Source organism: Papio anubis, chromosome 4, assembly GCF_008728515.1.
Source record: "Papio anubis isolate 15944 chromosome 4, Panubis1.0, whole genome shotgun sequence".
In the NCBI taxonomy this organism is placed as follows: Eukaryota; Metazoa; Chordata; class Mammalia; order Primates; family Cercopithecidae; genus Papio; species Papio anubis.
The window spans coordinates 27,102,586-27,116,008 of NC_044979.1; the positions used below are offsets into that span (position 1 = coordinate 27,102,586).

At 36.1% G+C, this 13,423-nt stretch overlaps 1 protein-coding gene across 6 annotated transcripts in view; it reads right to left on the minus strand.

The window, feature by feature from the left end:
* MKLN1 (muskelin 1) overlaps positions 1–13,423 on the minus strand; it is a 161,694-nt gene that overhangs the window by 26,249 nt on the left and 122,022 nt on the right. For all 6 annotated transcript variants that reach the window (XM_021935346.1, XM_021935344.1, XM_021935348.1 and 3 more), the window contains exons 13-14: positions 2,090–2,237; positions 735–849 (exon numbers count right to left, since the gene is read on the minus strand). In XM_021935346.1, the coding sequence (XP_021791038.1) occupies positions 735–849; positions 2,090–2,237 (263 nt within the window). The remainder of the gene's footprint in view (positions 1–734; positions 850–2,089; positions 2,238–13,423) is intronic.

Consider the following 13,423-nt stretch of genomic DNA (forward strand, 5'->3'; position numbering starts at 1 on the left):
TATCCCTATCCTATAGATGGAAATTCATTTACTCCTTAAATTGAGAGGTTATAAAAGAAAGGGCTTTTACTCACTCCCATGGTAGCTTTTACCTAAAGGTCTCAAAGTATATCATGTAGAATTTAAATAATCATCCGTGGCTTAACAGAAAGAATTGGTCTCTGTCAGTAATTTACTATATAATCTAAGTCCGATCACTAAAGTACATGGTTAAGTTTAAGGGAGAAATAAAGAAATAACTCTCAACACGATGACACTGAAAATTCACAACACAAGACCATTTCACGAGGCTGATTTAAAAGATATATCACTAGTATATCAGGAAAATTAAGATAAAAAGACTTCTTACACAATGGGAAAATCTAAAACCAAAAACCATGTTATATCACAGAACAAGGTACCTGAATGCTGACAACTGTCCATCTTTTACTTGGATATTCACATTGTAGAAACAATAGGCTATGTCATATCTCTAGAGCTATACAGCTAAAAAGCTGCCACTGACTATTTCCAAAAAAGGAAAAGTACCAAGAATTATAGACTATGTAAAAATGCTTATTCTCTTAAGGAATTTTAGGGAGAAGTGATATTGCGTGTTTAATATTCTATTGAATGTCTACTATGTATTTTAACTTTTTACTCAAATCCAATTTAAAACAATCAGAAAGATATATTTGGGGATTAATTCAGACAGTAGGCCATGGAAAGTTTACAGGTCAATGTAGTTAGGATACCTTGTGTAGCTCATCGTATACAAGCTGATGGGCAAACCTTGGACATGGTTCTTCTTCCTGAAGACTTTTAGTTGGATTATCCTTTGCAGCTTGATCATTCTTATAGACACAAGACCTGCAAGACACTGCTTTTAAGGCATTCTACCTTAGAGAATTAGCAGCAAAGATAATACAACTGTAGCAAGTAAATTAATTGCATGTCTAACTACTAACAAAAAATTTTAGAAATATGTTCACATCAAATATTAAAGTTCTAGTTACTCAGGCTGGGCGTGGTGGCTCACGCCTGTAATCCCAGCACTTTGGGAGGCTGAGGTGGGTGGATCATGAGGTCAGGGCTTTGAGACCAGCCTGACCAACATGGTGAAACCCCAACTCCACTAAAAATACAAAAATTAGCTGGGCGTGGTGGCGGGCGCCTATAATCCCAGCTACTCAGGAGGCTGAGGCAGGAGAATTGCTTGAACCCGGGAGGCGGAGGTTGCAGTGAGCCGAGATTGCGCCACTGCACTCCAGTCTGGGCGACAAAGCGAGACTCCATCTCAAAAAAAAAAAAAAAGGTTCTAGTTACTCATAAAACACTCTGAATTTGTTAGAACTGAGTTCTGAAGTTCTTTTCATGTCCATTAAATAGCTCACGTATCCTACTTTTTGTTATGAAATACAAACAGCATACATGAAAGCTCAAACTAAAGAAAGAGATGCTATCTTATGTATGTACAATAAAAAGATATACAGTATACACTGCTGTCATTTGACTGTAAATAAATGTCCTATTTAGAAAATAATAAATTCCTTAGCTGCAGAGCACTACTCTCCATTATGAAAGGAGAAGTTTTCTGAAGTGCTTCTGTTCTGTACAATATTCACTTATGGAGCAATCACAGAATGTCAGAGCTGGATCCCTGTTTTCCCAAAGCAAAATATGCAGCACCAGTTCTGTGGGATGCTCTATGACACAAAAGTCATGGTTTGGAAATGCTAAGTAATACTGTCCCCTCCCTGCTATAGTCAAGCCTCTTAGTTTTATGAAAACTAAGATCTGGGAACATTAAAAAAAAAAAAAAGCATTGTTCTCAAGTTCACACAGAACTAGACTAGAAGAGAACAGAACCCAGACTAAAATACAGTTCTCTTGAGTCCCAGACCAGGAACCATCTACTACTTGAAAAACACAGAGGTAAAATCCATTCACTGAACATCACTGTATACACAGGTACTGATACTAATTTTTTGTATTGACTTTTAAATGTACAATGTCACAAATTAACATAAGACTCTTTCTTCTTTTGAATAAACCAACAACCTCAAATAACTGCTACATTGGGATTGCAGCAGATACAAGAGTTCCTTACCAACTATTCCTCACAATGTCATAAATCCAGAATGAATTTCTAACATTTTCTTCCCTCTTTTCCTTATCTTTGCTGAGTCCAGATAAGACATGTATTTCATTCAGTTCTGGATCAATAGTTGCTCTCTGTGTAAATCCTGTCATTGGAACTACAAATTAAAGAAAAAAAAAGATGAAAGTACTCACTTTAGATAGTTTAGTATTTACTTTCTTAATTCTTTCTTTGTTTATTTTTATTTATTTATTTATTTTGAGACGGAGTTTCGCTCTTGTTGCCCAAGCTGGAGGGCAATGGCGCCATCTCGGCTCACTGCAACCTCTGTCTCCCGGGTTCTCCTGCCTCAGCCTCCCGAGTAGCTGGAACTACAGGCATGCACCACCACGGCTGGCTAATTTTGGATTTTTAGTAGCGATGGGGTATCTCCATGTTGGTCAGGCTGGTCTCGAACTCCCGACCTCTGGTGATCTGCCTGCCTCAGCCTCCCAAAGTGCTGGGATTATAGGCGTGAGCCACTGTGCTTGGCCTATTTTTCTTTTTTTTAAGAGACAGAGTTTCACTCTATTGCCCAAGCTGAAGTACACTGGCACAACCATGACTCATTGCAGGCTAGAACTCCTGGGCTCAAAGGATCCTCCTGCCTCAGCCTCCCAAGTAGCTGGGACTACAGGCATGCACCACCACACCCAGCTAATTTTTGGATTTTTTATAGAGATGGGGTCTTGCTACGTTGCCCAGGCTGGTCTCAAACTCCTGGCCTTAAGCAATATTCCTGCCTCATCCTCCCAAAATGCTGGTGTTACAGGCATAAGCCACCACACCCCATCTCTACTAGTTTCTCTTGAAAATATCAATACACCTTTATTCTGCTCTATGTGTCCACATATTTAACTTCTAACACACTACATAACTTTTTAATTAAACAATAAACAATTATATATTGCCTTCTCCTTACTCTATGAGCTCCACAAGCAAAGAGGCCGTTTTGCTCACTATTTTGTTCCCAGTATCTAGAAAAGTGCCTGGAATATAACAATTACTAAATGATTTGTGGAAAGACTAAAGGAATGTCAACTGCCAGCTACAGGGAAAAAAGCAGCAGAAAGAGGTATGCAATATAATCATTTTTACATAAGGAAGGAAAGGATATACTTTAATTAACTGATTTATTATCTGGGACAGTTCTAATTTGATAGTAGAGATTAAATATTTAAATCTTGACCTGGGGAAAAAAATTTGACAAAAGGTAAAGCACAGAGTTGCTTAATAAGGTCAGAGTCATTGAAAATATCTGTTCATAACATACAATAACTTCCAAAAAATAAAATTTAATATTCTGGGCCAGGTACAGTGGCTCATGCATGCAATATCAGTGCTTTGGGAGGCCAAAGTGGGAGGATCACATGAGGCCATGAGCTCAAGACCAGACTAGGTAACACAATGAGACCTTGTCTCTATAAAAATTAAAAATCAGCCAAGTGTGGTGGTGTGCACATGTAGTCCTAGCTATCTGGGAGGCTGAGGTGGGAGGATCCCTTGAGCCCAGAGTTGGAAATTGCAGTGAGCTATTATCGTGCCATTGGACTCTAGCCTGGGTGACAGAGTAAGACTCTGCCTCTAACGCAAATAAATAAATAAATAAATATTCTGGGGTATAATATGCCATTTTGTTTTCCTGAGTGGCTTAAACTCCCCAAAGTTAATAATGCTGTATTTTTCTAAGAAACCTATTAAATAAATGATCATTCTGCATTATCCAATAATCTGTAAAACACTGATATGGCATATGCCAAATTTTCTTATTTTTATTTGAAAAACAATTCCATATATATAAAGTGCATATTATGAACTCAGCTACTTCACAAATAATTGTCATGATCTAAAACAATGTCATTGTTTTAACATTTCTTTTACCCATGAACAATTATCATATGCTCAAAAAGCTAAACAAATATCAGACTGAAGTGAAATATTTATGTCAACCTAGAATACTATGTATGGCAGGAGATGCCAGCCATATTGATCTTGGTCTTCTTTATCTGCTTTAGTGGGACCAAATAATCCAGTATTTATTTTTTCCCAATCTACCTTAAATTCATGTGTCATTTTACATTCTTATTTGATAAATTTGGGACATTTTAAGGACTATCCAAATGCATTCCACAGTAACTATATTATAAAATTACACACACACACACAACATATAATTTGTATACATACATACACGATATTTATATGTATACACAAACATATATCAACCTGATCTTAATAACAGCCTACGCCCTCATGCCACAGTCTTTTGTGTATGTAAAGTCTGGTACAGTCGAATGTCCATATCCCTGGGTTCTGTGTTCAAGGATTCAAACCACTACAAATTTAAAATATTAAAAAAAAAAAAACCCAAACAAAAAACAAAACCTATAAATGGCTGCATCTGTATTGAAGATGTACACACTTTTTTCTTGTCATTATTCCTTATGACAACTATTTACATAGCATTTACACTGTATCAGGTATTATAAGTAACCTAGAAATGACTTAAAGTATAGGAGGGGATGTGCATAGGTTACACCATATCACGGACTTGAGCATCTGAGGATTTTGGTATCCAAGGGAGGTCCTGGAACCAGTCCCTCAAGGATGCCACGGGACAACTGCCTTTTCTTAATAAGGCATGGTAAACTTTCAGAGGCGATGTGCTCAGGTTCTGACCTCTATTCCTCAGATAACTTTGGAAGATAAAACAGTGAAGAACTGGAATTACTTTCATAAGTGGTAGAAGTGAAGAGTATAACTGCCTAAATTTATTGCACTTAAATTTCTTTAGATAACTTTGGAAGATAAAACAGTGTAGAACTGGAATTACTTTCATAAGTGGTAGAAGTGAAGGATATAACTGCCTAAATTTATTGTATTTAAATTTCTTTATTCTATTTTGTCTTAATAGTGAGTCTTTGAATTAAAAATTTAATAACATGGCTTGGCAAACTATGGCTTGATATGGCCTGCTCAGGGTAAAATCAGGCAATGTCCATTCATTTACATGTTGTCTACAGCTGTTTTCACCTACAATAATCACCAGAGCCTATAACTCACCAGAGATAAAAGATGGAAAACTTTCAAATAAGTCATCGAATACAAAGAGGAGAAGTAGATTGTGAGGAAGACTTCCGTGGAGAGTTTCTAATAAGGACATAGGGGCCTGAATAAGAATGACAGCAGAGCTTAAAGTAACTCCTAATCTTTACTTTGTTAATCATACAGGTTCCCAACTGTGTGCCTATTCTCAGCTTATGCATTCTGTAAGAAAGCTTGGTTGACAGTATGTGCTGTGCACTTGTACAAGACCTTGATCAGTGTCTCATTTATGAGAGAAGCCTACTGGAAAAAGAGACCTATATATTGTAAAAGAAACCACTACAGTCCTTTATTCATAAATGTTAAAGTTTAGACATGAATTATAGACATACGAGGAAAAAAATCAACAGTGCAAAAGAGAGGGACCTAGATGAACAAATAGAACAACTGGGAAAAGACAAATCACAGAAAAGAAAATAACTCGGGGGCGGGGGGGAACCCATCAATATCCTTGAAGAGATTAAAGAGAATATTCCATGTGCAAAACAAGAATAAGCTCCCATAAAAAGGAGCAGGGACTATGAAAAGATACTAAAAAGTAAAACTATGACCAAAAACTTCAAACGACAGAATGAAAATACAGACATAGTTAGAAACAAAGTCAGTGGTCTCTAGATAAAACTGATAAATCACCAGAATAAAGAGCAAAAAGATAGAAATGATGAGGGAAAAGTTAAAGGACACAGAGGATATATCCATCGAAGTCAAATTATCTGAAAAAAAGACCAGAAGGAAAGAAGAAATAATGTAGAAGAAAAAATAAAAAAAGTTTCCCTGAACTGGGTGTCCGGTCTGAAAGAGCCCACTGCAAGCTAGGCATGTTTAATTTAAAAAGATGGTGCACACATACATCTATATCTATGTTTAATTTTTAAAAAAAGATGATATACAGATGTACATCTCTACCTTAATACGAAACGTTAAAACTCCAGGAAAAGAAAAATTCTAAAAGCTTCCAAAGAAGGAAACAGCAGATTACTATATACAGAGGAATAAAAATCAAACTAACATGAGACCTTGTCAGGGGCTCAGAACACAATACACTCTGGCATGCTAAGTACTTTGAACTAAAGGACACTGGAAGGCCTCAGAACAGCTTCAGTACCAAGTTCTCTCTCACTTCTTTTGCCCTCCTGCCTCTCTTCCCTCATTCTCCCTAGAAGTGAGTCATCAAATCAGAATTCCTCTTCCCCAAGGTGGGTCATAAAAACTAGAACCTCTTTTTCCCAAAGTCAGCCTAGACTTTCAAATTCTAAAAACCTGAATTACTGATCCAACTTTCCTCTGCCTTTCTGTCTAGGAGCTGGCCATAAAGAAATTCTGTGACCCACCCTTGTCTGATGGTAGGTCCTAAGACCCTTCTCTAGCAGGGTCCTGCCCCATACCCAGGAGGAAGAAATGCTACACAGAGGGGCCAAGAAGAATCCGAACAGACAGGCCTTGATGGGTTTCCCCACCTCAGTCTATCTGCATTAAATCATAGCCATTTACCAAATCACATTGCTAACCAGCTGTTCATTCTTCATTAAATCTTAGCATAAAAATGGACAGTTTTCCCTGTGTCTTTGGGTCATTTCTTCTGAAGGCTCACACGCCACATGAAACTTTGATTAAATCAATTTGTTATGCTTTCTCGTTAACCTGTCTTTTATTATAGGCATGTCAACCATGACTCTTATAAGGGTTGAGGAAAAGTATCACAACTCTTTTGGCCCCTACAACTTATCAGTAACAATGAATGCTAGAATACAATGGAAAAACAACTTTAAAATTCTGAGAAATATAAAAAGATATGGAACCAACCTTCCATTTCCAGTTAAACTAGCAATCTTAACGAGGGCAAAATAAGGGAATTTAAGTTCATACATATGACTAGATATATACAAAAAACAAAACAAAACAAAACAAAACAAAAAAACTTTTTTAAGGAGATACTCCAACAAAACAAAAAAAGGAATCCAAGAAAGAAGATGACATGAGATATAAGAGACGGTGGAACTGATATATGACACGGGAAAGGAAAGTTAGAAGGAAAATCAAGATCCATTAACTCTTGAGCCTTGTATATGACATTTTAGTGTTAACAATATAGAAGAGTTTCTTCTCTATATTCTAATCACAATACCTGAATTTATATAGTGTCCCATTTTCCCCTTCCGCCATGGTTCCATGACCTAGAATATTGGTCCTAGTGTTTTTCTTCAGGCAACAAAAAATTTTGATCACCATTTATCACATACTTCTAGCATTTCCTAGATTCAGTTTTCACTGAGTCCTGCTCCCAGATGGGTTTCTATTGTGGGTCTCTATATGGCAAATGTGCTAAGGTAAATATGCCTGAGAATATTTTATGTCACTCTCACATCTCAAAGTTAGGAAGATTTAAATTTCTTGGTTCAAAGTTGTTTTTCTTGGCTGCTTTTAAACTTTATCCTTTTTTCTCATTCCACATTGCTGTTCAACTGTCACACGTCTATGTTCTTGTTCCCTTATAGGTCAACTGCTTTTTCTCTCTGAAATCTTTCAGCATTTTCTCTCTGCTAATCTTAATTCTACTTTAATCTGCTTATGTATGTGCTTTCCCTTATTTGTTCTATTTGGTACACTGAGCTCTTTTGCCTATCTGAAGTCTTTCATCATTTTTGAATTTTAGGAAATGTATCTCCATTATTTCTACAATTATTTCACCTACTTTTTTTTGGAGACAGAGTTTCACTCTTGTTGCCCAGGCTGGAGTGCAGTGGCACAATCTCAGCTCACTGCAACCTCCGCCCGTGGGTTTAAGTGATTCTCCTACCTCAGCCTCCCAAGTAGCTGGGATTACAGGCATGCACCACCAAGCCTGGCTAATTTTTGCATTTTTAGTAGAGACAGTGTTTCAATATGTTGGTCAGGCTGATCTTGAACTCCTGACCTCAGGTGATCCACCCATCTTGGCCTCCCAAAGTGCTGGGATTACAGGTGTGAGCCCCCGTGCCTGGGCTTAAATTTTTATTTTTCTTTTCTTCTGGAATTCCTTTTAAGATGTTGGTACTTGTACAATTCTCTATCTTTCTTAGTTTTTCTATTCTATTTTCTATTTCTTTATCTTTTTTCCCTGCTTTTTCCTGGGAGAGTGCTCTAATCTTCCAATTGATTAATTCATTCATACCATCCTACTTATATTTATTGTAGTCTTCATTTTAATTATATTTTTCATATCTACTATTTCCATATGGTTCTGTTTTTATAATGTTTGGATCTTATTTCATATTACTAGTGTGTTCCCTTACATCTTTAAGTATATTCATCATGCTTATTTTAAATTCTTGGTTCACCTGTTGTTGTTGGTTTTTTTTTGAGATGGAGTTTTGCTCTTGTTGCCCAGGCTGGAGTACAATGACACAGTCTCAGCTGACTGCAACTCCCGCCTCCTGGGTTCTGGGTTCAAGCGATTCTCCTGTCTCAGCCTCCCGAGTGGCTGGGGACTACAGGCACATGCCACTATGCCTGGCTAATTTTGTATTTTTAGTAGAGACGGGGTTTCTCTATGTTGGTCAGGCTGGTCTCAAACTCCTGACCTCAGGTGATCCACCTGCCTCGGCCTCCAAAAGTGCCGGGATTGCAGGCATTAGCCACCATGCCTGGCCATTCATCTGTTTTAATAATTCTGCTTTACATCATGTATGTCTTTTTTGTTTTTTAAGACAGTTGTAGTCCTCAACTGTCTAGTTATATCAGCATGCAAGGTAATGTTTTTCAGGGACTCAACTCTTCTTTCCGATAAGATATACCAGACAGGACTCAAAGGCCAGGCCTTAACTGGCATCAGTACTGGTAGAGATTAAGGAAAATAGAGAGGAAAAGTCATAGGGTTGTGAACCATAGGCACAAAGAATAAGAATCATTTCCATATATGATCACACCCCTATGCAACAGTTTCGTACCTTTAAACCCTTCAGAGGAAGTAGAAGGCAGTCTCCCTGGACAAAGGGAGAAGAAGAAATGAACTATTGAGAACAGATGGTCAGTCCACATGTTTTCATCAACTTTGAACTCCAGCAGGGTTTCTGCACTGCCATAATGTTTGCCCACTGAATTCTGACACTAGTGGGATACGCTACCGCTGCTAGTTTCTATAGTGAAAGGGTAAAAATTAACTGAAGGTTGATCTGGGCGAGAGAGAGCCTTCAGTCTCATTTAAGGAGTTTCTGGAATCCACCTGCTCTCAATTTTATTTCTCTGGGGTTGATTCTGGGGAAGGGAATCAGCAGCCTGTGTCAGTTTGCTACTTTGGCAGAAGTACTTTTCATTTTATAGCATTCTATGTTATTTGAGTTTTGCTTTATTGATCATGTGAATCCCATTACTTTTATAATAATTATAATTTAAAAAAATGAAAGCTGGTTAAATAAAAATGGCAGTATCAGAAAACAAAAAGACCTAAAGGCCAAAACCAAGAAAGCAGCTTTCATTCTAATATGGCAAAACTATTAATACAGTTTTCTGTACTGATTGTCCTTGCAAGATGAAAACAAGGCTATCTTTTCCATTTTTAACAGTTTCTTTTCTTTTTCTTTTCTTTTTTTTGTTTTTTGAGGCAGGGTCTCACTCTGTCACTCAGGCTGGAATGCAATAATGTGAATTCAGTTCACTGCAACTTCTGCCTCCCAGGTTCCAGCAATTCTTCTGCCTCAGTCTCCTGAGTAGGTAAGACAATGGCCATGCATCACCATGCCAGGCTAACTTTTGTATTTTTAGTAGAGCTGGGGTTTCACTATGTTGGCCAGGCTGATCTTGAACTCCTAACCTCAGGTGATCTGCCCACCTCGGCCTCCCAAACTGCTGGGATTACAGGCGTGAGCCACCAAGCCCGACCAATTTAACAGTTTCTAATGGGTATAGTTGGGGGAGGAGGGAAGGACAAAAGATCTGCAACATATATGATTTTAAAAACTTTAAGATTCAACTGCTAAAAAGCTCAACTGAATGCTAGGACCTTAACCAGTCTTTCACCTTAACCAGTTTAGAAACTGACTCACAAAGAAAAATTAATCAAGCAGATCAGTAAATGTTAATCATTAACATATTTTGAAAGAACATTTATCTGAAAGAAAATAAGAATGATACAACAATCATCACTGCCAACTCGTTATTTTTAGAATTGTTTTAGGAAGTTACAATGATAATCCTTCAACTCTATTTCTTCTTTAACATCTTTAAAACTCAAAATAGAACAGCTAAAGGGGAAGTAAAAAAATTTTATCTATATGTCTGAATCACATCTTTTCTCTTCCTTCCTTGGTTTATCCTCTAAGCAAATGGCAGAGATTGTCAGAGTATTTAACATAAAGAAACCCTGTGGGAGGGGGGATAAAAAGAAGTTAACAAACATTTTCGAAGTCCTTTGAATTCCTGAGGAAGATATGTTATTGCATTAACTTATGAATTAATCTCAACTCTATTTTTGCTTCATGGTCCAGTGCACATACTCATTACTGATTTGCTAAGACAAAGGAAAAGAACAATCTTCAGAGCTGTCACAGAAATACAGAATCTAATAAAAAACAGCTTTCCATGAATTCACTATATATTAGGGTATTTTCAGCTCCAAGTAACAGAAAACATAACTAACAGTAGATTAATTAGCTCATGTAACAAAATTTTGCAAGTAGCTCCAAGATTGTTTCAGAGTTCAACCAAATCATGGTGCTAGGTTAACTTTCGGCAATTTTCTTGGCCTTCTCATTTTTGAAACTTGCCAGTACCAGCTCTAAGCATCACATCCTTATATGGAGCACCCAAAGCAGGGAGGGAAAGAATTCTTTCAGCATCTCTCTATTGCCATCAGGGAAGACATTTTTGTCAAATGTCCTCCAGTAGACTTTCTTTATGTCTCACTGGCCAGAACTGTGTCACATGGGAGGAATGTAAACTGAAATAATTTGCCAAAGGATAATAATGACTGGTTTACACTAACAATGATTCACCATTCATCCCCTGGGGTTAGGCAACTTGCCATTACACAAAATTATGGTTTGGTTAACAGAAGAAAGAGCCAATGACTCTTGGGTAAGCAAACAACAGTGTCTGTCACATCCTTCTCTTTGAAAGTTGGGACATTTTAAAGGTTGGATGGGGACCTATTAAGCACTAGCAGCAACTTCAGTTCAGAACTAACTTCTATTACTAGCTTTTGACACTCAACAATATTTACTGATTTATCTCAGCTGTATTAAGCTACAAAAAACCTGAACTCATTGAATGGACCAACCAATTTATTTACTGGTGGACAATCAAATAAATAAAAATCAAATAAATTGATGGTCAATCTATCTCCAGATTTTTTCTCCTTGCATGCAATACTATGATAAATATCTCTGTATAGTTTATTTTTTGTGGATGTATAAAAGTATATGAGTAGGAAAAGTTCCTGGGTTTTGTAAAATGCTTAGTCAAAAAAACATATTTTTTGCATTTTAACAGATAATGATAAAGTACTGTTAAAAAAAAAAAAAAAAAAGGGCTGAACCAAATACATTTCAACCAGAATGTAAGATACCTGCTTCCTCATGGCCATACCAACATTCACTGAGTGTGATCTTTTAATTTACACTTAAAAGTTATGAATAAAGCTGAGCATCTGTATATGTGTAAATTTACTGGCAATATGAATTATTTTTTCTTTAAAGTATCTATTCATATCATTTGTCATTGTTCTACTAGAGGATTATCCACCTTTTATTGGTTTATAAGAGTCTTTTGTTCATTGTAGGAACTAAGCTTTGTCTTCATTACTAGCTTGCAATTTTTTATATTTTTTAATTTTGCAAAAATCAAACATTCTTTTTCTTTACGATTTCTGGGTTTTGTGGCATGTTTAGAAAGGTCTTCTCTTAATCCTAGATTATTAAAAACAATTAGAATTATAATTTTATTTCTTAAGTATGAAACCTAAGTTCACCTAGACTTTTCTTTGATATACAAAAGTCAAGTAGGGATCCAGATTTTCCCATTCATTCATATTTTATTTATTTATTTATTCATTCATTCATTCATTCATTTATTTACTTACTTACTTATTTAAAGAGAAAGAATCTTGCTGTTGCCCAGGCTGGAGTCAGATTTTCCTTTTTTAAAAATACTGCCAAGTCTTAAGCAATGTCTCCATGTCATATATTGTTTAATCTATTCTTCGTCTCTGACTGGAAATGCCAACTTTACCATATACTAAATTCTCATATGCATTGGGGACATTTTTATACTATCTGTTCTATTTCATCCCATTAATCTGTACCAAACTGTAGCTTTATAAATAACTGGTAGTGCCAGTACTACTTCATTAACTTTCATTTTCAAAATTGTTGTTAGTGTTCTTGCATGTTGGTTTTTACGTGTGAACTTAATAATTCTCATTTACTATCAAGTAATCTAAATTTCATATCTAAAAATACAAAATACTTTTGTAAAAATGTAACTAGCAAAAACACCCCTGGGAGAGTGGAAGGGGGAAATTAAGGAAAGTTATTATTACCAATAATTTTGACAGGGAAAAAAGTAGATACTCTACTAAAAAAGTAGATACACCAAATACAAAAGATACTAAACTGACAGCAGTGAAGCCTAGTTATGTTGAAAATAAGCACTACCATTTTCTAGTTCAGTAACTAATCTATGTATAAAAGTATATGAGTAGGAAAAGTTCCTGGGTTTTGTAAAATGCTTAGTCAAAAAAACATATTTTTTGTATTTTAACAGATAATGATAAAGTACTGTTAAAAAAAAAAAAAAAAAGGCTGAACCAAATACATTTTAACCAGAATGTAAGATACCTGCTTATGACAGCTAATGACAGCAAATCATTAGCTTCAAAATCTTCTCTGTGTTGCTGGTTTGGCTTTACTCATTTAATTGGTAAAAGTATAAAAGGATCAGAAACATAAGGAGTTATGACTATACTAATTTTTTAAAATGTCAGTAAGCACAATAAGCACATTCCTAGGGCCGAAATGAAAATCAGTATGATTTTGCTTTTAAGGTTTTCATAAAAATTTATTTATAGATAAATCAAGTTCTGTAGACATAACTCACATAGTCCTTATATCTTAGTTTCACAGCCTGATAACAGCAGAAGGGAATGAAATTTAATTTTCAAAATTTTGGAGATAGATGGTCTTATGATCAACTGGTCCAATCCCCTCATTTTCAGATGAATAATCA